The 25,220-nt window shown below is 50.4% G+C and overlaps 1 protein-coding gene across 1 annotated transcript in view; it reads right to left on the reverse strand.

The window, feature by feature from the left end:
- Window positions 1-459: 459 nt before the first annotated feature.
- Window positions 460-25,220, reverse strand: part of mllt1a (MLLT1 super elongation complex subunit a) — a 32,982-nt gene continuing 8,221 nt past the window's right edge. The window contains exons 2-12 of the mRNA XM_006639782.3: window positions 23,514-23,694; window positions 23,027-23,109; window positions 15,319-15,462; window positions 13,333-13,458; window positions 10,954-11,583; window positions 10,635-10,722; window positions 9,971-10,082; window positions 9,111-9,210; window positions 8,882-8,950; window positions 8,438-8,509; window positions 460-7,544 (exon numbers count right to left, since the gene is read on the reverse strand). Of these exons, the coding sequence (XP_006639845.1) occupies window positions 7,416-7,544; window positions 8,438-8,509; window positions 8,882-8,950; window positions 9,111-9,210; window positions 9,971-10,082; window positions 10,635-10,722; window positions 10,954-11,583; window positions 13,333-13,458; window positions 15,319-15,462; window positions 23,027-23,109; window positions 23,514-23,694 (1,734 nt within the window). The 3' untranslated portion in view covers window positions 460-7,415. The remainder of the gene's footprint in view (window positions 7,545-8,437; window positions 8,510-8,881; window positions 8,951-9,110; window positions 9,211-9,970; window positions 10,083-10,634; window positions 10,723-10,953; window positions 11,584-13,332; window positions 13,459-15,318; window positions 15,463-23,026; window positions 23,110-23,513; window positions 23,695-25,220) is intronic.

Below are 25,220 nucleotides of genomic sequence, written 5' to 3' on the forward strand. Positions count from 1 at the left end.
ATCAGATCTCGCCACAATCTCTTGCCACCTTAATCCTGGCCATCATCCATCTTCTATAAACTCTCCTACAATGTGCACAACTTTCCAAAGCCCTTTATTACTATTTGTTTCCATTAAAATAATTAGATTTAATTTAGTGGCTGAATCAATCCAACAGCACTGCCCAGTTTGAAGTTAGAATGTACACAGTCCAGCATGATTTACAAGTCTCTTATGGGGAAAAGGTGTTAAACTAGTCCAGCTCAATCAATAATTTCAGGATGTAGTTCAGAGATCGGGTGGAATCAAAGAGGCCCTTCAGACCTGGGATTATCTGGCTGCAAGACCTGCCTTTAGGAGGAAAGGTGTCAGAATACAGCACAGTACCAGGGTTACAACACTTAAACAGGAGACTCCCTACTCAATTGAAGAACTGGCTGTTTACTGCATATTTAGATTGAAAGAAGCCCACACAAGCAGTCAACATTACTCAATGACTTTATTAATATTATGATTAAAAAAATTAAAGTCCTCATCTCAACTTTGCATGATATGGCCACACAGTGGCATTGTATGCCAAGTTAAAATCCAAATCACTTGGCCAGTCGTTGCCCCTGCCAGGGCCCCGGCGCCCATCTGTAACACTGCTGCTCTCGCTGCTCTGCACAGGAGTCACTGCGCTGTGGCATTGAAGACCAAACCCCCCCACTCCCGCCCCCCTCCCCCGCAAAGACAGATAAACACTTACTGACAGGCCTGTAAACAGGACAACACATTCCTTCCAGCTCAACCAAGGAAAGGAGACTTAAAAAAAAAAAACTGGAGAAAAAAAATCAGAACTCTATATGTTTAAAAAGTATTTTATGTAACCATTTTAAATACACACAGTAGATTTTCTACTTTTTGTTTATTTTACACTTATATATAATATACTTTAACTGAAAAGCTCCCCCATTCTCATTTCCAATGGTGGTTTCTTAGTGGTTTAGGATAAATTATCCCATTAAATAACTGAGAAACGGGGACAAGCTTGTGCCTCAGGCTTTGTAACCATACCTCACAGAGTACGGACATTTACAATGCTGCCTTTTGTGAAAAAGTTTGAGTAAAAAACACTCAAAAATCTTATGACTCACACAATTTTTTTTTTGACATACTGCACTGCGTGACCACACGTCTCCTCCTCACACAACACATAGACCAGATTCTGCACAAAGTCCCATAGTGTCAAACTGTAAAAACACAGAACAGAGAACTCTGGAGAGAAGCAGGTTTGTCTGGAGGATTCTCTGAAACACGATACTATGCCTACACCGAACAGACAGATTTTTTTTCTTCATATCTTGACAAAAAACATGCCAATAAAAAAAATCAACAGGTAGGCAAAAAAATAAAAATCCATTAATACTATTTGCATGTAAATATCGTATAAAATTCTTAAAAATACAGCTTAGATAAATAAGTACTGGAGTCACCACAGCCAAAGTGCAGAGGTATATCAACGAACGCAGACTGCTGGCAGAGCGGTAGAGGCGTCACTCGAGCTCACAGTGAGAGCGACTGGGCGAGCCGGGCTCAGGAATTCCTGTTCGGAGCGCACTGGAATCAACACGGCGCTGTGGAGAAACACTGGACCGCCCCCCCGGCTGCGGGAGCCGTTTCTTTGTGTAAAAAATAAAATAAAATCTGGAAGTAGAAAAAAACACCCCGCTGCAGCTCTCCTGGTAGGAAAAAGACTCAAAAAGAACTGCAGGTGTGTCCAGGCTGCGTTGTACCTGATTCTTCAACACGGATGAAAAAAATAATAATAATAATCGGTCCCAGGTCAGAAAACTCATGTCATATTCCCCCTCTGACACATTCTGAGAAAAGCTTTCAAAAATTAGGCTGCCTCACCAAACTGTTTCTCTAAACCTTTTTCCCTATTAGAACAACTTGCAACAAATTTATCCAGGACATTTCCAGGCTTCTGATTCGGTTCTGCCTGGTCAGAGCTGTGTCATTAAAGCTATGCTTCTCGCACATGATTAGCCAGATAAGTATTGTAAGATGATTTCATAATCCACTGCGATACCAACATGATCACCACTGTGACAGGCAGACTAAATCAAATGTGTTCAATGGTCACTCCACCTCTGCCCTTTATCGGTCCTGTGCTGACAGGCTAAAACAACATTCTAGTCTTTAAAAGAGAATTTGACGAGGGGAACTGATGGCAGGGTTGACCTCCTCAAAGCCTCGCGGAGTTGTGAATAATTCAGACGTCTCCAGAATCAACGCAAAACAGAGGACACCAGTGGAGACCACATGGATGTTTAATTAAACCTGAAACCAGGAGGCACTTAATTTACACTGAGGGTGGTGGGAGTGTGGAACAAGCCGTGTTCCAGTATGCAGCCATGTTGCTGAAGCCTGTAGCCTGGTTTCATTCAAGAAACAGCCTGACGAGAGCCTGGGATCAGTTAACAACAGACTATCAATTAGACTGCTTTCTAAACGTTACTTTCTTATAATCATGACAGCAATTTGGTGCAGTTTTCCCACTGAATGAACTTGCAATACGCATGGGCTCAATGTTTCAATATAAAGATTACTGGCTAGCACAGTCAGGGGCTTCACTGGGAGGGATTACATACAGTATATAAGGAAATATTGCATAAACGCAGGATGATTTTCTTAACCTCATCATGGACAAGCTGTCCAAAACCCTCTCTTCAGTCAGCATCAAGAAGACCTTTCAGGAACAATTTTATTTTTCTCTTTTTAGCCCGAGTGGTAAAAGTGGATCTACTAAACGCACTAAGCGGGAGCAAGATCAGAGAATCGAAGCAGGAAATGGATCTGGGAAACGGGAGCAGGTGGGAGGAGTGGCTGCAGATGAAAGCAGGAAGCCGGACTCCGGGGCTCTCCAGAGGGGACAGCTCCAGGCGGAGGTGCCGTCTGCATGGCCGCTGGAAGCACTGACCTCCGGTGACATCACTCCAGGCACCCAAACATTTCGCCCACTCCAGTCCCCAAGGGCATCTTTGCCATCTGAACGGCTAAAAAGGACCCAAATGCTCGGATTTAAAAAACGGTCAGCTGTTTTCTGTAGTCATGTCCAGGTCAGAGGACTCAAGAACGTCTCTGTCCTTCGCTCAGGAGCAGCAGACTTCTGCCATGTGCACAATCTCTGATCTGCACCATAGCGCCCTCTATTGTGTGTCAGATGAAGCAAATACTTGGATCAGTGCTGCTGGAGAATCAGCCCGTCACAGAAAATCGAGTGGCTCAGCAGACACAGATGCACTCGATCACACAGCTGGTCAGTACAGTATGTATCAATACAAGACAGGCGGGCTTCTTATTTTCCCCACAGCCTCACAGTACATGAGCTTTACTGGGGGGGGGGGGGGATTCTGATCCCCAAGACACCAGCAGGCAGCCCCAATCAGGTGTGAGACTCCTGAAGAGGGCAGTGCTGCACGCAGAGGCTGGAAACCATTTAGAAAAGCTCGATATCTGATCCCATCAGCAGGGACTCTGGAGTTTTCCCACTTGTGTCGGAGTGGGACCAGGTCAGGGAGCAGCTCTGCTGCCACTTCAGCATATCAACCACGCCAAAGCTTTAGTCTGCAGACGAGCAAAAAGCCCCCTTTCAAGAACCAGACAGCCAAAAGGCAGAAGTGGGCCTGCACTTTCATCTGCTGAAGACCAAGTGTTTTCATGATCATTGAGAAATGATCAAGGACTCGCTGAAAGGCACCAGCTTCCTTCCAGCATGCAATACTGCACACCACACCAAGGAACACAAACACATTGACAAGGGTTCAGAGATCCATAAACATACTGCTTTTTAAAAACAACATCATACAGATAGTGTGCTTCAAAACCTTTAAAGTTTCCAGCCCAGTGAAATACAGTGGGACTCAGGGGTAGCAAGGCAGTGCTCTGGACTGGCACTGAATATTTCCAATCAAACTGGCATCAATACCTTAGTCTGCTTTGACAACGGGGAAAGCTAAAGATATCGGCTTCCAAACAGGAGCTGCAATGAAACTCTCCAACAATGAAGTAACAAGGAGCTGTTAACAGTTACATGATTCAAAACAACCTCAGTCTCCAAGGCCTGTAGAGCTGTCACTGTGTTTTTACATCAGACTCTACCGAAGATACACTGGAATAAATTAATCTAGTGTTTACTCGTTCTGATACGTCAATCCCAATACACTGCCAGCTTGTAACGTCACCCTGACTCGAACCCGAGATCGCAGAGCTCACCCGGTGCGCAGGTGAGCATGAGGGACCCCGAGAGCTGAGGCCTTCACTTTATTCCAAAGAGGATTGCCAGGGAAAGCAAGATGGGGACGCCAAAAAATAGGAAAGGCTGGGAAAAACAAATCTCACAATCCAAGGCCATGAAACGCGCAGGCAGGACCGGTTCTATAGGAAGAGCCACAATGGCCACCAACGACACTCCTCCTCCACACCGGCTCGACTCGAGCAAGCAGGAGCTCGGGTCCCCGACAGGCAGGACAAGCACACACAGAGACGCTCGCACCCGTGAGGAACAGTGGAGAGGGGTGGGAAACTAGTGGCCAACCAGGTCCGTTCCAAACCTGCACACCTGAACACAGGCGGGACCTTCACCCCGAGAGTACAAAATCAAGGTCAAGAGGAAAGGTTTAAAGTCGTGCACCTGATGTAGGGATGGCTGCATTAGTAAATGAAGGCGCTATGAACATACCGCCAGATAGATACGGCGTGGATATTAAAAACGTGACTTGCAAGGTTAGACTGTCTCCTCCATTGTTTTTTTTTCTGTGCATTAGCTCAGTTCCAATAAAATGGAAAGGGGAATCTCAGGGAGATCACACCTTGGTGCTTTTCAGTTAGGCTGTGAACTTGAACTTTACACACGACGGGGTTGCAATATGGAAGGTGGAAGAGCCGTCTGCATGCCATTTAAGGATTCATGCCGGCCACTAGGCTGAACAGTGGGCCAGACAATCCAGATCCACACCCAGCATGAAGTCCTGCGGAGCTGAAGTGCAGGGGAGATATTTAACTTATGTTGCAGCAGATAGTTTCTCACCGAGTCGGTTTGCACCAAGATCATGGCCAGTCCACGCCCAGCGCCTGCAGCACCCTGCTCTCTTCACACACCACGGCCTTGTAAGCTCAGCCACATTTCAATTGCTTCAAAAGAACAAACACAAGAAAACATCTGCCTGGAAAAGGAAGCAGAGACTTCAGAAGGGATGTGTTGATTTCTCTCCAAGGTGTAAAAGTTCAGCAGCCGTGGGGGTTGTGACCTCAAGGGGCCAACAGGTGGCACCTGTGCTCACGTCCGCCCTTAAAGCAACAGGGCGACACAGGTGGGAGCACACTAGGTTTAGTTTGCTGTCTGTGTTAATGTTCTGAGCCTTGAGAGATTTCTTGCGGTATTATATAAGGCATATTCCAGTTTTGTTCTGCTTTTGTTCTCGACACACAAGTCTTCTCAGAATGATTCCCTGCTGCTCAGTGATTTTCCACTTGCATCAGCTGCACCGACAAACCAGTAGCAATAAAGGCTCAAAACAAGACTTTGGAGTTTATGGGTGGGAGGTTACTGGGGAAGGGAATGCACAGCAGAGCATGCTTTCTGTTAACCTGCAAAAACAATAAACGGTGCAACGCTGAAATGCTTCCCACCCCAATGTCAGCTGCTCTCTTTGCGTTCCCACACACACATTCACAAGCTAAGGAGCTGCAGCAGTTAGCCTGGGAAGGGTCATTACTTGAAACAGAGTCGTTCAATGCAAAACTCATTGCAGGATACATAAACACACAAAAGAACAGTAACATGTATATTACAATATAAATTAATCCTTTTAAATAATACTTCCTGGAAAGAGTGCAGGTGACTGTTTTGGGTCGCTGACACAGACCCTTCATGGTGTTAACGATGGAGACACAGCACAGCGAGGATAACAGCTACGGATGCCCCCACATAGTGGAACCATTGTATTTGAACGTTCAAAAAGCTTAAAAATAACACCCGACCGAAAACCGGAGGAAGCACTTCTAGGCAAAGAGTATTTTCTCGGCTCAAACAAAATTTCCAGCCCGACTTCCTTAAAAATTCCTTAAAAAACCCTTATTTGATGAGACCCATCAATCAGGAATGATTCACTCTGGAATCAGGCCTGATTCCAGACTGGAGTCCCACATGGATTACAAGCAGGTTTCTTTAATCACGAATACTGTTTAGGAAGGGACCTTGAAGTGATCGTGCTCTAAAAACAGCAGAAAGTTTTTGTGGGTACAATATGCTCCATTAAACAGTTCAACATGACAACATGATCTTATAATGCACAAGCCTCAGAAACCCCAACGAGAAGGAAAGCTGTTCTTAACCGCAGTGGGGAAATGGCTCATTTCAACAACAAGAGCATCGGCCGAGGGGTAACACTTAAATAACCCAAGAGCTCTCCTCTGCTAAGGTGACACTAATGTGTCAACAGCCTTTTTTAAAAAAAAATATATATGGCAAAAATTCATAAAGGCACTACAGGAACATTGGTGTTTTTTAAAAGTGAAATAAATAACAGCAGCCCGGCATTCTAAAGTCTACGCTGTACAAACCTCCGAACACTAGGAGTCCATAAAGAAGAAAAGAAGGGCCCAGGCAGGTAGTGTTCCAGGCTGCCAGGGCTTCTCCTCAGCTGAAAGGAAATGAAAAACAGGCTCTCCGACGCTCTGCCCCCCTGGAACAGAGGAAGTGCTAATGACGGGGGGAGGGGTGCATGCTGGGGGAGAGTATCCGTGACAACCAGCTCCGGCCGGACCGGCGGTCAGGGGCGTCTTACACAGCGTCTCCGACGGGACGCCCACCCAGTCTCTGCCCCCCTCATTCCGGGAGACCACAGCCCGCCGGGATGGGCTCCTCATCCCCGGGCTGCTCTCTCTCTCTCTCTCTCCGCCCAGGACGCGCTGGTGCAATCGCCGGTCTGGCCTGCAGGGGGAGGCGTCGCCCTGTCCCGAGAGGAACGCCCCCCTGCTGACTGTATCCCCCATTGTGGGGCCACACACTGCAGAGGATGAAGGTGCCGAAGAGAAGGCGAAGGGGTGGGGGTCCTGCTGTCCTGCTCCTGTCCTCAGGGGGGCGCTCCTCAGCACACAGGCTCTGCTCGTTCACATATATATAATATACTTTCGTCAGACAGCCCGGTGCGCGCCCGGGATCCTCCAGTCCAAGGGCGCCTCGCGAAAGGTGCTTCCAGTCCGCCGCGCCGCTCCTCCTCGGCCCTCCACCTCCAGCACCTTTTCCCTTTCCGAAACAAACCCCTCCTTGCCTCCTCTCACCCCGGTCTGCTCTCGGCTCTTGCACGTCGGTGGTCCCCGTCGGGCTCCCGTTCCTCCTCCCCGAGTCTCTGGGGAAGAAAGCCCCGCCCCCCTCCCCGGACTTCCTGTCACGTGGCCGTGGCCTCCAGATAGCTCTGTAGTTTCCGCACGGTCGACTCGTCCAGCGAGAAGAGGTCAAAGTCAAAGGTGGTGTTGGTGACGTTGAAGTGGCCCGTCTCCTCGATGAGGTTGACAATCTGCCGGGGGGGGGGACACATTTATAACCATGTTAGAGCACAGAGCTCCGGGGAATCACAACCGCCAGGCGTAAAGCGGACTGCTGCTCCTATTATTACCAAGGGTAAACTCGGCGTGCGGTACCACCCGCAACCACAAGAGGGAGGTGTTACACCGTGGTTACACCGGTGTTACACCCGATCACACCCTCCAGAGAGGGGGGTGCAGTAGAACTGGGTATCCCGTGGCAAATCGGTATCCGCCTTCAAAGCGCACATGTGCGGCGGAAATCTGAGGCACGAGCTGTCTGCCGGCTCCTGCACAGGCCTCGTAATTTCTGTAGTAAACGCGCAAAATCTGTTTCTCGGGCTTACACACCTATTACAATGATTTGCACGTAACAGGCAAGAGAAAGAAAAAACGCAGACTGGTTCCGCTGTCTAATCCACAGAACGCTTGAGCCTTCATCGAGGGGAAAGACGTAAATACACTGGGAGACAGCTTTTAGGACACACAAACGGCCTCAAGTCTCCTGTAGGCAAGACAGGGAAACTGGAAAGAAGGCAGACCTTGTTTGTGCGACTGTGTTCCTGTCTCGAGACGTGCAGATTATTAACAGCCATGGAAACCTGTAGAAGCTCTTGCGCGTTTCCAACAGGCGACACGAAGGCAGCAGAAAGACCGGCCTGCAGGCGCACTTTGAAAGGGGATACCGATCCCTGTCTACGGTTAGAGGTATTATGTCTGCCTCAGCTCCACGAGTACATGGCGCTGCTATTGTTTTTCACGGTTGATGCCTTTTATAAGTTCGGCTCCAAAAAAGAACACGTGATGGGGGAAAAAGATGCCTTGCTTATGCGACAGGAGTGCCAGACCCCTCGGCCCGGCCCTCCCGTCTCTCCGGACGGCTCACCTGCTGCAGGACGTTCCTCTCTCGCAGCGCCATCAGCCTCCGGTGCAGGTCCACCAGCTCCTCGGTGTACGCCTGGGGAGAGAGGAGCAGAGCCAGGCTCAGGCCCGAGACCCCTGCAGCCACACCGGGGGGCCGAGGAGATAGGCAGCACAGCGAACAACCCGCAGCGCTCTTGACAGATCTTTAGCTCCCAGCCTGGGCCCTGCGCTGGCTGGAGGTGGCCTTGGGTGGAAAGAGCCGGGACAGGGCAGTCTGTTCTTCCTAGGTTACCGAGTAAAGGCTTACTCATTATAATTAATTAACTGTCCGTTAATTCATTTCTTAGTAAATAATTATAATTAACCAAGTAAAGGCTTACTAAATTATAATAAATGATCAATCACTCTAATGAATTATCATAAATAACGATTAATGAATAAGAGAGGCACACGGAGGAGAGCGGACCTTGTCGTATCCTTTTTTCAAAATCTTCTCCGGTCGGCTGCAGGTGTCGGGACTTTTTCTGCCAGAGACCTGTGGGCAGAGAGAGATGTGCAGGTCACAAAAAAAAACAGAGAGCTGTTCAGAAACAGGTCAATTGGTCTGTTTTAGTGGCCACTTGTTTTGCAGCTGGACGGGGTGTTCCGTGCCTGCCCTGTGCCTCTGCCCCCGGTGGCCCACAGGGGGCGCTCACCTTGTTGTTGGAAGTGCTGTGTTTCTGCGGAGGGGGCGGGGGCTCTCGGCTGGGTGGGTGGGACTCGTCACTGCTGTCACTCTCGCTATCCAGGCTCAGTCTGGGGGGAGGGAGAGGTCAGAGGTCACTCAGTCTGCTCTCATTGGCTGACCGCTACCTAACAGCTCTGTCTGTGACAGCGATCTGCATCACACCTGCTGTTTCCCGTTTTACTGTCCCTTTAAACAAACTTGGCCGTTTCGATTTACCTGTCACAAACCCTATTTGAAATAAAGTGACCTGCTTGCTTTGCACCATCAGCTTCTCATCGATCCCTCAAGCAGAGCTCACAGGTGACACTGACAACCGATCCCAGCGTGCAGCTTGCATTGTGTGCGTGTGTGCAGTGCTTTTGTATCTCAGTGATTAAGGAGACATTTTTACACAACATTCTTTTCAACAAAATGCAAATGCAGGACAACAATTCGATGCTATAATACTTAAATTACAGTTCTTGATTAAATATACTCAAGAGGAAAATATTACATAAAAAAATAACGTGTTATATGATCTTGGATTAAAATATCAGCAGTTCAAAATAATCTGTTCAATCTCAAACAGAGGGGGTTATAATGGGACTTAATTTTATACAAGTACTTGACAAATCAAACCGATTTCCTCAGGATTACCAGCAGAACAAAAGGAAACGATTCAGTTTTGAGAATCAGACGCCTTTCCACACAGTGGGGTGGGCGTCCTGAATGATCTGCTCAGCCACATTGTTGAAGCCAGGATAAGACCTCCACATCAGCTAGCTGCAACTAAATGAGCTACTAGCTGAATCTGATCGTGCTTTTAGCACTTCTTAAATTCCTGCTGACCTGGGGTCGCGGTTGGGGGGGTTGGTCTTAACTGGGGTGTCTTCCTCAGAGCTGCTGTCATCGTCGTCCGACTCTTCCGACTGCAGGTCCGCCACCATGGAGCGCAGGGGTCCTGGGGACACAGCAAAGTGTGGACACTGCAAACACCAGTCTCCCCCAAAACCCAAGAACAGGACCCCCGCCTGCACACAGCTCAACTGCCGGGCGAGCTGTGCTGTGCGCTGTGCGCTCTCCTGAAGGTCCCAGCCTCAAGCACGTTGGATGTGCAGTTCCACAAAGTTCTAACTACCTGGACCGCAGTATTTTGAGGAATTGAAATTAAAATTAGTTTTGTGTTTAATCGGTATCCATAAGCAAAATCTCTGAGCCTTGTAGTGTTTTTCGTGAAGCAAAACATCAATCAAGGATTCGGTCTCCCAGTGCTCAGGTTTTATCATATTTTTCCCATTGAATGTTTGCAACACACACCACCCGTCAGTGAGGGGAGCAGGCCGAGACAGGAGTGACTATTACGCTCCGGGAGAACGAAGCAACTGAGAATCAGAGAATCAGAGTGAGCAGATCGAGTTCTATCGGAGCCGAGATTTCCGGGTGGGAAGCCCGGAAGGAGCTCAGCCCCCAGGGATGGAACGGTGGGGAGCGGCTGTGGATGGAGGCGCCGTACCTTGGCTGTGGTTCTGCGAGGGCTCGAAGTCCGACTCGGAGCTCGACTCGGAGCTGGAGCTGGAGTTGGAAGGGCTGGATGCCACCGACTGCAGAAAAAGAGTTCATGAAAACAGAATGAACACCTTGATCTCTCAGGGAGCGCCAGGGCCCGGCGCCAGGCCAGGGCTCACAGGGCATCACCCGCGTCATCTGGATCGTTCAGAGAACGCACGCCGCAAACCAGCAGACTGAGTGCAACCCCACCACAAGGGGGCGGGATCTCTCAGTAGCACAGACCCGGGTCCGAGTCTGGCTCCACGCCCTCGAGCGGCGCTCACCTCCGACTTCGACGAGGCCTCGTCCTCAGAATTGGACTCCTCTGACTCGGCGGGCTTCTTGGCCTCCTTCACCTCGGCGGCGTCGGGCTTGGGCTTGCCCCAGCGCCCCTTCTCCTTGGGCTTCTTGTCGGGGTACCCGGGGGCGGGGGCGGAGACGGAGGAGGAGGAGACCCGCGGCGAGGTGCCCGTGAAGCCCCCGGAGCCCTTGGGGCCCTCGGTGGCCCCCTTCTTCTGCTTCTTGGTGCTGGGTTTGGGGGACTCCACGGCGGAGGGGCGCTTGCTGGGGGCCTTGGGCTCGGGCTGGCCCCCGCCCCCTCCTCCCCCTCCCCCGCCGCCCCCCCCGGCGCCCCCTCCTCCTTTGGGCGACGTGCCCTCTGTCTTGGCCTCCTTCAGGGTGAGCTTGGGCTCCTTGAAGGCGGCCTTGGGCGGCGCCTTGCCCTCCTCCTTGGCCTTGCCCTCCGCCGGCTTCTTGGACGGCGCGGCCTCCTTGGGCGGCTTGGCGGCGTCGCGCTCGGCCTCGCCCTTGGAGGAGCTCTTGCTCTCCGAGTCCTTGCGGGGCCGCTCGCGGTGCTCCTTCGTCACCTTGTGGGCCTTCGGGCCCTTGCTGCCCGCGCCCTCCTTGCTGGGCTCCTGCCGAAGGGAAGGAAGGCGGGATCAGCGACCGGAAGAGCGGAGCCCTCTCAAGAGGGAGCGGCGCGCAGGAGCACCAGGACCACGTTCGCGACGAGTTAGGAAGCCCTTCTCAGCTTCATCGCTCTGCGCTCGGCTAGCCACCCCTAGCATGGCATTGTGCGTGGCTCCTGAAATTGGAGCATCAGCGCACGTGGGCATTGACCTTCCTGGACTTTCATGACCCCAGCCAGCTCCAGGGATCCAGTACAAGACTAGACCTGTAGGGTAGGGGGTTCAAGAACAAGCCCTTGTTCCTTGGGAGAAACTTTCAGGGCTGCAAGGAACTCAACACTAATGTCTCACAGCTTAAGAATCCTTGAGCTGTCTGTGTGGAGTTTGCATGTTTTTCTCCATATCCAGATGAGTTACGGCGGTGGTGCTCTAGTTTCCTTCCACCTCCAAAAGCACTCAGTTTAGGCCTGATTGGCTGCTCTAAACTGTCCCTTTTTTGCAGGCTGGGATGGGAGGTTACAGTTCAGCCAATACTGGCTATGGGACTGTAAGGACATGGAACTAATTAAGCACAATGACCCCCTCTCACTGCTGGCTTTGGGTGCTCCTACACTCACAGTAAAAGGGGACACTGGATAAGGAGTTTATAGGAGCTGATATTCACTTCCTGAACACAAGGGGGCGCGATTTATGTCTTTAATTGGAATAAAGCAATCCAGTCCACTGCCAGCAACATTCAGATCACCCTGTTTACGTGGCACAGAGTACCTAATCACAACACATGTTTTTCCTAATAAATGTGGATTCTCACGTGTATCCAGGCATGGTGATTGACAGACCACTCAGCCTCCCCAAAGGAAAGCCAATACACACATATGGACATTGAAGAGGTCTTCCAGCTGTCATATAGCCAAACTGTACCACAACTAAAAGACAAGCTAAAAACTGGCAGCAGTTTTTAACTTTGGTCTTAATTACATGAAGCAAGACAGAACTTGGGAAGCCTGCTGCTTTTTCCTCGTTTCAGTGTTTTTTTTAAATGCTATTCAATTAAACTACTGATCTGCGCTCGAACCACAAAAATGCACAGACTAGAATCTGCCCTCAGGTTGCTCTTTTTCACACTGGGAATCCAAAACAGAAAGCAGGGTTCTGGCACCGACTGAAGGAAGACTGTTCCTCTCATGGTGTCCTGCCTCAGATGTGCTCCAGTTCCAGCCTCAGAGTCCTGAAAGCAGCTACGCCCTGGCACATACAGGGCAGGCCAAGCCAGCTCTGCCTGCTGCTGGGCACATTCCCCCACCTAGACCTCTCCTAACAACCTTCCCTTTATATAGACCTCTTCACAGTACGTCACCTTTCTTTTCCACCTGCCTCAGGGGTGAGGTGACAAAGATTTATCCACTAGGCAGACATTACCAGCATCCACTATGTCTGGACGACATTTTAAAGAGTCTGAAGAGACACCCCTACAGTTTAAACCAAAAAAGGTTATTGCTCCCTCAAAATAGACAGTGATTCACAAACATTTTGAACACAAAAGGACGTATAATTACGGACACGTCAGTAACCCCTAAGCTAAGTGCCATGCGCTTCTGTCCCAAACGCCTGTCTATTCACAAGACCCGACCCGAGCCTGTTGATCAATGGGCAGCATCGTTAAAATCTTCCACTGCGGCGACAGCAGCCCCATGGAGCCTGGTACACATTTATGGATATCGATATACAATATTATTGGCACCCTCTTCCACTGACCTTGGACCCGTGGGAGGGCTTTGTTTTCTTGGGATCAGAAAAGGCCGAGAGAGGGATTGTGGGTAGCATGGGGTAGTCGGGGCTGGGCCTGGAGATGGTCTCTGCTCCCTCGGGCACAACCATGACCTGCGACCCAGGAAGAGGGCGAGAGGAAGACAGGGCCGTTAGCACAGCAACAATCAAACAGATGATGTGTTTGCATTCCCTTGACTACACCCTAATGGAAGCAGCTCAAAAAACAGGGTTACGTGCATACGTTCAACACCGATCACTTTTGTTTTTTGTTCTACACTTGGAAACTGAGAGTTTAATTCCCATCTGCAAAACTGTAGGCAACCACCCCTCTCCCCACCATGACTCATCACCCAACATTTTTCGGTGATTTATTTCAGCCCGCGCCACTATCGGCTTGCTCATCTCCTCCAGTCATCAGGGGCTCTCTCTCACACCCACAGAGATAGAGACGCCCTGCCAAACCCCGAAAACAACATGGAGAGACAAACACCACACCGCCACCCACCAGCAGGGCCCGTCAAGGAGAGCACAATCCCACAATCCTCTGCCTGGGCCCATCAGCCCACAACCACGCACACAGACCCGCTACCGACCGGCCTTGCAACAGGAAGAGATAAAAATACACCCGACGGCCCGCAAAGACAATGTACACACCATCACAGAAACAGACTACACAGGTCAAGGACGCAGGAGCCACCAGATGCGAGAGCAGCTTAAAGAAAACGGGGGTTTCCAAGGAAAATTTAAGATATGTTCTGGAAAGCAAAACGCACAGAGACGTAATAGAGGTTTTGGAATGTGCTCAAAATACACATCTGAACATTTATATTTGTAATTCCGGCACACAGCAACATACATAACTGTGGAATATGCTGTGACCAGTAAAAACTTACACTGAGAAGAACCTGTAATACTTTGAAAAAAATTTCATTCTGGGGCATTTTTTCAACACACTATTCTGAATTCAAGCACTCGCCAATAACTTTTTATGTCATGTTCCTTTACATCTGTCAATGAGCAGATCCCCATGGGGGCAGAGAAAGATATGCCCGCAAACAGAAATGCAGGGAAGTGGCGGTCCTGAGGTTTCAGATCGACTTTCTTCGACTGACCATCGGACTCAAGCAAAGCTTAACACAGGTTAGCTCTGAGGGAGCGCGGGCGAAATGAAGTAAGCGTGACGTTACTGATTATTGTACCTGGCAAGGCAGTGAGGAGTAATTAAGCACGGTGCTCTAGAGTGCTACAGCAGTGGCACACCTGGGTTTTGAACCTGTGACCCCCTGGTGTAGAGTCCCCGGCCCTGACAAGGTCACAGCACAGCTAAGAAAATAACGGCCTGGGGAAGCACTGAAACCCACTCTTTCATCTCCACACGGCTTGGCTTCTGTGTGCAGCCCCACTACAAGTCACAGTAACCCTTCAGCGCCTGAATTTTATTTTGTGAAGTAACGGGTGCTTGAAAAATGCAGGGATGCCTACTTTGATGGAACACAAAAACAAAAAGTTTGCACCGTTGTACAGCAGTCTCTGCAGGCGGGGGGGCCTTGGAGGTCTGTCTGCGCCCATCCTGACCGTTCTGCTGTTCTTTAGGTTAAGGAATGATTGTTTTAGCCAAGGCGTGCATCTACTGTTTGTGTTCGATACAGGCAGGGTTGAACACTGAGATACACTCATAGATTAACGATTCAGTGACAAACAGTGGATCGAGAGCTCAACACAAAAACACTATACTGTATGTGGTGAAGCTGCAGCTTCACCGGGCTCGGCAGTCCAGCAGTGGACAGACGCCCCGATCCCGAGCTCAGACGCCTTCCACCGGCAGGACCTTCCAGTCCCACCAGGCCGTCAGAGAGGCGTGTAGTTCTTCAGCGACAGAAGCGACCAACACGCCGGCTGGCAACGAATCAGCGCAGCCCAGGAGACACCAGGAGGGCTCGGCGTGCCACCCCAGCCCCCCAGCTGACTCACCCCACCAGCTCTGAGCAGCTTGCGGCGGAACTCCTTGGTGGGGTTGTTGAAGGTGAGCTTCTCACAGCGCAGGTGGTTAACGGGGGGGTTGCCCTCCAGGTTGAGGAACAGGTCGTAGTTGAAGAACACCTTCTTCGGCTCTTCCTGCAGAGAGGGAGGGAGGAGAAGAGACACGCGCTCAACACTTCCAGCCGCTTACTTGATACACTTCTTTACACAGAGGGTGGCGGGAGTGTGGCACAAGCCGTACTACTACACCACTGACGCCGACACCCCGGCTTTTTCCAGGAGACGGCTGGATGAGACCCTCAGAGTCGAAGCCAGGACCTCGGAGTGATGCTACCATCACGCCACCAGACCACCCGATCGTGCCGGAAGCACCTAGGCTAGTCTTCTGCGCGAGTGCAGGACAAGCACCCACGACAAGGCAGAGGAGACTGGACGCCTCTGCTGCTTCATTTGGAACCACCGAGCAGGATGAGGACCTGTCAGAGCCACCCGTCACTCTGACATGGGGATCGACGCGGACAGAGCCTCCCAGCAAAGCGGGATTCCCACTTCTCCCACTTCACTTTCCCAGTCCGCCCGGCTGCAGCAGGGCTATACTCACCAACCGCCCTGCTCTCCCCACAAGCCCCGGCGACTGCTCCTTCTCCAGCATGGCTGGCTGAACCGCGGGGACGGAGCTGGGCCAGTGCTTGAGCCAGCCCACATGAGCAGCTTCTAATCAACGCTGGAAACTGATTAGCGCTCTGAGCCACACCCCTTCCACACACAGACTCACATTCCCGACCCCTCCCCCCCCGCCAGACACCCTTCAGAGAGCACAGCAGGTGCAATTCCAAGAAATGTTGTTTTTTTTTTCCTTTTAGGAAAGGGCTTAGGGTAGGGGGTGGCTCCGAGTTCACGGACAAAAGCACATGACGGGCCAGCAGACGTCACACTGCTGAAACCAGGGGTGGGCATTCCTGGTGCTGTGGGGACAGTGCATCTGCAGGCTTTCCACACTTCTTCAAAGCACCAACACATCTGAAGAGCTGGGAGAAACCGCTGAATCGGTTCCTTTGAGACAATAATGAGCTGACGCAGGTCATGGGCCAAGCTGAATGGACGTGCAGATACACTGACCCTCCATGACCAGGACTGACCATCCCCTCATCCCTTGATTCTGATCACGAGGGCATGGAGCCAGCGTGTGGCCCCAGACCGCAGACTGCCACCATCTCCTGTGATGAGTTACTAGACCAAACACATGTATTTCTGCACTTAATTACAGCCCGCCAATCTACAGCAATGTCATGTTATGGCCCAGTCCCTCAGTAACTACACCGAATACCTGTTACCCTGTACCCAACCCCTGTCCTCAGGATTCCCAGCCCTGGTGCTCTTCATTGCAGCTCAGCCATTTCCTTAAACAAACTAACAAGTTCCCTGATGCAATTTTTTTGCCAGTTTGCTAATATTCTTAATAGCTGGAGATCAGGATAAGTTACTCCGAAACATAATAGCCAAGAGGCAAGCATGTTTAGTAACTAAAAAGGATTACCAAGAGTTTACATTAATCCAATTATTAGTTTGGAATAAAGCTGGAATAAAAGCCAGCAGATGTTGGGGGTCCCCCAGGATGAGAGTGGGGAGCCCCTAAACTCATAAACACATCTGTATCATTTAACTATTTCACCTTGGCCTTAAAACACCACAGGAACAAAGGTTTTTCAGGGTATCAGATGGTTTGGAAACAAATTCCACGACACAGAGCTACAAGCAGTTTAACTAGGCTGTCACTTCCGTGCAGAGTTTTCCATCCTCAGCACTCCGGGACCCGTGTCTGGGCGTGTCGCTCGAACCTCTTGATGTAGGACTGCTTTTTCTTTCTTCTTCTTCACGTTTGCTTTCTTAAGTGGGACGTTTCTGCACCTTACGAAACTACTCCTCTTCATGCAAGCGCTGACCTGGCTTTCATTTTTATCTCCTTCTATCGGAGCCTCACACAGGACAGGCTGCTCGTCCGTATTTCTGTCCCAGAGGAACGCCGTCACACAAGCTCCTCTGAAAAAGCCCTGGCCGGGACTCCGAGTCCCCGTTTGATCCGGTTTCGGACTAGCAGCCCCCCCCGACCAGCCCTCCCTGCTGGGAGGGGTGAGAAACAAGCCCCCTGCTGTCTCCTCACCTCCCCGTGACCCCTGTGGTGAGACCGGCCCAGCTGTCAACGCCCCGGCTAATGATTCACCCCAAACAAACAAAAGCGAGAGATGCGCCCCACCCTGCTAGGACCCCCCATTTACCCACGCTTGGACGACAGTGGGCACAAAGGACTGGGGGGGGGGGGGGAGTGCTCAGAAATGCAGAGCTGAGCAAAATGCATCGTGCTCACTTCCTGCTGATGGCACGCGCACACGATATTAGGATCCCCTCCTGTCCGACGACGGGACTGTCTCAGCGCCAGGTCATGAGCGATCGGCTTGAGAAGCCGGAGAAAGCAATCCTCTTCCCTGGTCGGACCTGTCCATCCCATCACCCCATCCATTCCCTTAGAAGACTGAACGGGATTCGTTCTGGGGATCGACCTTGCAGCGCACCGGGCATTTTACTGGAGCGGCCTGGGTAAAGTCAACTTGCTCAAGAACTGCACCCCCTGGGATTCGAACCCACAACCTTCTGGGCTGAAGACCACAAGCCCTAACCACTCCTCCACACTACAGGAAGTGGAAAAACTCTGAAAGCTCACTAAAACAGGAGAGTGTTCTTGAACTGTATCAACTCAAGGCCACTGTGCTTCTGCAAAGCCATTTTAAAAACTGAGGCAAAATAATACCTACAGAAATTTTGCTTAAAAAGTTTATTTTGAACTTCCGTAGAGGACTGCCACTTATTGCCACCTCACCATTTTTTCAAACAATTTGCCAAACTGGTCCAGATATGTCGGAGCAAACCTGAAAGGAACTGCACTTTCAAAGTCAAACTTTCATCTGCAAGCAGCAGATGGCTGGAAGACCAGTTTCAGAAGCAAGTCATAACTGAAGTGATCTACTGAAATACCTTTTGGCACATTTTGTTAGCTTCAGCCTAACCCTGCAGACGCCCTGGAGACAAATACATTGGACTGAAGGCTGCTGTTCAGAGATTACAAGCACACAAGGCTCTTCGATTCCCTTCCTTATCTCCTCTATCCGCAAGGAGCGGAGCAATTAACAAAGCTTGACATGCCCGCTCTGTACCTGCTGGGATTAGAAATGACCACCGCTGAGCAGGTCCTGCTCAAATCGAGGGGCAGCTCTGCAAGGAAGACAACCCAGCGCCAGAACGCCTGCGCATCAGACTCGACCTGGCACGGAGGAAGTCACACTACCTGCCAGGCCTCAGACGCCCTTTGCAACTGCAGGAAGTTCTAAATGAGGGGAATTAGAAGCAGGAAGTAGTCATGACACCAGCCGGTCCAATCCCAGGTGTTATCTACGAGATCAGACGCACGGTTGCCGATCGGGGTCCTTCGAGGTGAGGTCAGTGGAGCAGGGGAGGAGGTCAGGCCTGCGCGGAGAGCTGTGAAGAGGAGCCGCGAGGCAGAGACGCCTTGCCTTCAGGCTGACAGCGACAGCAGCAGCAGAACTGTTCCGAAAGGAAGTTGTGGCGGCCGAGCATCTCCAACTGCCGCCACAACTACAGAAGCCGCGTCTCGAGAACGCCAGCAGGCCGGGAGCAGGAGACGGGGCCCCCTGCAATCACACGTGCTCTTGCACAGAGCTCTGTGTCGCATTGGGGGGGGGGGGGCTCTTTTCTGTGGAAAGTGTTAGAAAATAACCTTGAGATAATGGTGCCAAGAAACTGCATCGACTGCTTTCGGCTGCAGTGCAACACCCTCCAGGGCTTCCTGCCGCCAAACGCCCTTGACTGCTGTCAGACAGCCCTGGTCAAACAACACCTTTGTCTTCAAAAAGCAGTCACACATGCGACACCTAACAAGAGGGGTATCCGCTATAAATCAAGTCCTGCGATTACAAAACTAAACGACCTCATTCTAGTTAAAAAAAAAACTGCTCAAACACAAGGAGCAATGAGATGAAGCATTAGACAATCTGCTTGGATTTTTTTGGGCAGCCTGTTAACGGACAGGACCGCCCAGAGCAGGTGGCGTGCAGCAAGGTGTGGCGGGGCAGGGGGAGGACAGGACTGTGTGACGGAAAGATCCCAGGTGCTAGCCGAGCCCTAAGATTCGACAGTCGGTGGCAGGCCGTGATGAGAACTCTCGGAGTAGCTGGGCTCGACTGGCAGACATGGCCACTGTTGTGTGGTCTCCAGACGGTCGGAGCTCATTCCGATACCGCCCGTGCTGTCCTGGGACCGGCTGGCCAGCTGAGGGCCTGCAGCGTCCAACCGCTGCACACTCCATGGCACCGGGGAGCTTGTGGAACCAGGCACAGCGTGTGGCTGGGACAGTGGGCGTGTCAGAGAAGGGCACGAGCAGGTGCATGATGCCCATGCATTGGCACAGTGATCACAGCAGCGAGGCGAGATGGTCAATATCTGGCGACTTCTGATGGGGAGGGTTACATGCTAGCTGCGTTGCTGTCTACATTTTAAAATAAAATAAAAGCACAGCACCGATGCTGCAGGACTGCATCTCCCCACTTCTGCTTAGCACTCCAGCTGTGAACTCTGATGTACTGTAGTGGCTGTATTTCTCACATCATCTTTTAAAACACTTTTCATTTTACCCTGCACAGAAAAAAAAAACGTTTTAATCGCTGCCCCACGTGGGCACAGAGAGGTTTTTTTTGGCAGCTCTCATGCAGGGTTTCAATTAAATTAGAGCAGGCTTGTTTAGAAATCAAAAAAGTTTTTCTGTTGTAAAAGCAAGGATGTACACGTTGGGCGTCTGGCCGTGCTGTTTTACTGTTGTTGTGTGGTACCACATCTATTTTAGGGGAAATGCAATGCTGTTTTTGTGTAAAATCCGTTAATTCTCGAGGGAATTTGTCATCTAATTTTAGCACAGGCTAAAAGTGCATGGAATTGGTTTCATATAGAAGACCATATATAGCAGCATTAAGCTAGGAGTGATGGTTAAATAAGCTGTTTGTTGGACTGTGTTTTGCATGTGAAGCTATTTTTGTGGTTTGTTCCTTTGTCTTTTGACCACAGGTGCTGATCTAAAAGCTCCCAAATATAGCTATAGATCAGATAAATGTATTTATATAAATAAAAAACTTTTTTGGGGGGAAAAATTTATATGTTTTTTTTATTCTCTTGAAGTGCAGCTTGTCATCAATCCTAACCTTTGGGACACACCATGCTGCAAATGGGTGTGATTAAACCTTCACAGAGTGAATGGTGCAGTCCAGTAGTGCTTTCTCATTTTTACACTCTCTCACAGAGAGACGCTACGCTAAGCCTCCCCAGAGCACCGACAGGAACTGAGCGGGCAAGAGCTTCCTGCTGCTGGCCAGCACGCTTTCACTGACTACCTGGAAGACCTGACAGCTTGGTTATTGTCTCCAGGTTAGAGGAGAATCTATCTGAACAGCAAGACTAGAAAACAGTCCCCCCCCCCCCCCCACAGGGGCTGGAGGAGACTTTACCAGTGGGACTTTGCCAAAAACAAAATATCCATTGTCAGGATTAGAAACAAGGATTTGAATTTTGAAATTGAGCCTCAATTTAATCCTCCAACACCAGGAACACCCTATCGGAGAAGCGAAGCAGCAAGCGCTCTTAAGAAGACACAAGCACTTTTTAAAACAACATCTGCTTTTCTTCAGCTGAACAGACTTGGGAGACGTGTGGGAGCACACCCCTGGTCTTTGAAGAGCTTTTAATGATAGTATTGGGGGAAACTAGAGTGAACCAGAAGACAATGGCAATGCCTCTGCAGTTTCCTGGCATGGCAGTGATAACCTCTAAGCCTTAAGAATGACAAAAGTGCCATCTAGGTCACTGGCAGCTCTGATACTTATTTAAAAAGTCTCATACTGAGAGTCGCAGCCAGCCAAATCCATGGCTATCTCTTTAAGCAGCATTTGCAATTTAAGTAATGACCCCTGCCATCACTCTTGACCTTATTTACTCAGAGCTTTTCCAATGGGTCTCGTAAAGCTACCACAGTGTTGAATCACCCTGCGATTCTTCCAAAACGTTCCTTGGGGGTGCAGTTCATCCCTTCATCGCACATGAGCTTGTACAATCCAAAACGCTCTTTTTACAAAACCAGCACAAACTGCTCCATATCCCAAAGCCTACCAGTTAGAATCGGCCACACAGATTGCCAGGCATGAAAAAAAATTCCAACCACTTAAAAAGCAGCAATGTACTTGCCAAAACTTATACTGCTCCAATGCAACAACAGTGTTATTTATTAAAGATATTCCCTTAACCATCTCCTAACCAAATTGGGACTAAGATCTCATTTTCTTGATTTTAGTTTTATTCAAGACATTCTGACCTTTTAAGTAAAATCACAAGTAGAGCTTTTCTTTCATTAGAAATTAAAATTCACAAACCCATTTGTCTGCCTGATCCAATTCCCAGCTGGATCAAGGAATGGATTATTCATTAACGCAACCTTTTTGTCCATGTTTTTGTCATGGCTGAAATATTACACTCCTAAGGCTAAAGCAACTACACACTGGAAAAACTGGTGAAGAGCTGATACACATTTCAACATCTGAAATGAATTTAAAAGATACAATTGTTTGCCAGGTTTTTTTTTTGCTGAATCCACAGATTTGGAACAGCCAATCGTGTGTTTGTCACATTTTGGATCTCAACTACAAACCTTGCCACCGCACACGGGAGAACGAGGAACTCCTCCGACCCGCCCACCTTCGAGCCAATGTCACCGGCACATCCGCCCTGTGAGCGGGGCTCGGTGCTGATGGCAGGAGACAGGTGTCCTTCACCGAGACCGCTCCACGCCTGCAGGCGCCCAGCAAGCCGCAGAAGCTGCCGTGTTGCTGAGAACAGAGCTTCCCTGGCCACTCCACACCCGTCCGTCAGTCAGGCGGCTGCAATTCCCCAGGTGGTGGCGCACAGTCCCAGTCAGCTAGGGACACGGCCGAGTCTCGAACCCGTGATCACAGAGCTCAGCGCGCCCCCGGACCAGCAGGCTGAGCTTCTACTGGGAGGCCCAAAGTAACCTCATGACACACACCAGCCTTGCCCAGCGCAACAGTGTGCTCTTCCTACTACCTCACGCTGAGCTGATGCGGCTGCAGTGCATTAAGGGAACCCGGCTGATGAAGGCCCCACTGCCGCATCACAAGTCTCTGTCACATCACTAGCCCACTGCGACCCGGACTCCCAGACAGTGCTGCTGGGGGCTGGGGTGGGAGAAGGCAGGCCACGGCTTCCATTTCAATAAAAGAAAAGCAAAAACCAGGAGAAGCTGTGCATTGCTCTGTATGGGGACGTGGTTGGGAACGGTACCCCTGAGGCCATGTATTCAGGACTGACCAACGTACGAAGTCAAATGCTCACAAGCAGATCACTGAAGCCATCGATCAGCAGTGCAGATTTCTAGCTCGGTAGGAATGAGAACCAGCAGACACAGTGCTCCCGCAGGAGCAGGACTGAGAACCACTACGTTAGCATTCCGCCACACATTCCTGAAACAGGGACCATCCTCGAACCTGCGCCTCTCAATGCAACAGCATGCATTCTGCAACACCTTACTCCTAACCGATGAAGCTCCTGATAACAGCATCGCTCTGCTTACCTTGTTCCTGAAGTAGACCTCGATGGGCATGAGGAAGCCTGCGTAGCCGGACTCCTCCACTTTGTACGGGGGCTCCTTGCACACTGCAAGCAGAGAGACAGGCCTGTCAGCAGTGAGGCCTGACCCTCAACCACACGCCTGTGCGGCCAGGGGGCAAGCAGCCAGCTCAGACAGGTTTCTCAGATGCCAATTGACCTACCAGCATGTCTTTGGACTTTGGAAGGAAACTGCAGCACCTGGACGAGACCCACACAACAAACCCTACAAACTCCACACAGACTCTGAAGTCTATCACAGCTTCCATAATGACCTATTTCTTTCAAAGAAACGTTCATGTTGTACTCTAACTTTTCTGATTTGACTAGTGTTAACTCTTTAAACTCGGGAACGCCGGGAGGGAAAGCTGAGGTCGGGCACGGGACAGGAAGTGAAAGCACTGCTGGCATCGGAGGAGCGCGACCTCACTTCCTGCCAGGGCGGGACTCACCTCTCTTGGGCTTGGGGAAGCTCTCGTGAAGCCTGAAGACCACCTTCTCCACGAAGTGCTGGATGTCACACATCTCGGGGCCGCGAACAAACACCATCCAGTCGTGAGTGAAGCCCTCCGGCGTAGGTTTCTTCCTCAGCTGCGCCCGGTGCCCCAGCTCCAGCTTCACCTGCACTGTGCACTGGGGGACGAGAGAGCGGCCATGAAGTCTCGGACGTGACACCACAGGCCCGGCGACCGCGCCTGCTTGGCACGGCTTGGGCGATGACGCATCACCTCTAGGGTTTGCAGGGAAGTGCCCTGTGATCTAAAAAGAAGAATTTCTTTGTTTCGACCCCTCCGATTTGGGATGGATTAAAGACTCTGCCGCCCGGCGCAGACTGGGCCGGCTCGGGGGCCTGCAGATGGTCTCCCGTCTGAGCTGAGCCCCTGCTTAACGCAGTGTAGGCTCGCTGACCGGAGGGGCGGCCCGTCCCTCATCGACCTGCGCCCAAAGCCAAGAGGAGTCCATCCACCAGACCCTGGCTCCACTCTGTCTAAAGCAGAGGGTCATTTTCGCCTTCCAGGGCTCATGAACCAGGCGAAAGGTGACCTTCTGGCCCAGGTTCAGTCACAACGGCCACCGTAGAGGGGAATCAGACAACAGGTACGTTTCACAAGCGAGAGACGCAGTCGGCCCACTGAGCGAGTTCAGTAGTTTGGAGTTAAAGTTAAGATGGCGATTTACATATAGAAAGTTAAAACAGTTCAGGATTAAAACCGAAAAGGATGTCTTCCGCACACACCACAACATCAGAGACGAAGAGAGGGGAAGAAATGCAAGCAGCAACAGGTACAGTGAATGAGCACGGACACGTGACCTGTTTCACCTAAAATATCGGGACATAAGATATTTACAGCTGTAAAAATCGTAGGATGAATTGGTGTACAACACTGTCCAATACCAAAGCTTTTAAAAGCCCTGTTTGCTGTTTCTTTATTTGAACCCGTCGTGTCATTTACCACATCGCTTCACACCACACGGTGGCGCTGGAGGTCGGAGCCTGCCCGGCAAGCAACGAGCGCAAGGCAGGGTACACCCTGGACAGGACGCCAGTCCATCGCAGGGACAGTGCAAGCCCATTTTATTTGAAAATAAAGTGCACATTTTATTCGCCACTCTAAATGCATCTCTGACTTGCATACAAGCCAAACCACAAACTTCAGATTGTGTCATCATGCTCAAAGACAAACTCGAGACATTGGCCGTCATCTCTGACTTCAAAGCTACAAACGTCTACAGGCTTCCCTGTGGCTCACAAGTGGCTGGATTATATTCACTCTTCTGTGGCTCAAGCCCACTCCTACATCAGTACCGGCCTGCCAGTTCAGCTTAGTAAACCAGCTGCAATCTGCAGAAGGCACATGGATGTGACTATGCAAAGCACTGGGCGACAGGCTTACAGCAGTGCCAGCGACTGGAAAGACCAAAGGGGGATCATCCTAAACCTAACACTCCCCAAAAACAAAATTAAACCAAAAAACACTTCCAACATATATTTCTCAAAAAGAGAAACATACCACGCACTTGGTATCGCTGATCAGAAATCCATTTAGGTGATTTCCTTGTGCTGACAGCAGCTTCCTTAGGGGCAGAGCCTTGCTTTTGAAAGAACTGTACATTAGCCAGCACCTAATCAATAATCAGTAATAAGTACCGATTTTTAT

The sequence above is a fragment of the Lepisosteus oculatus genome, chromosome 29 (genome assembly GCF_040954835.1).
Source record: "Lepisosteus oculatus isolate fLepOcu1 chromosome 29, fLepOcu1.hap2, whole genome shotgun sequence".
NCBI classification, from domain to species: domain Eukaryota; kingdom Metazoa; phylum Chordata; class Actinopteri; order Semionotiformes; family Lepisosteidae; genus Lepisosteus; species Lepisosteus oculatus.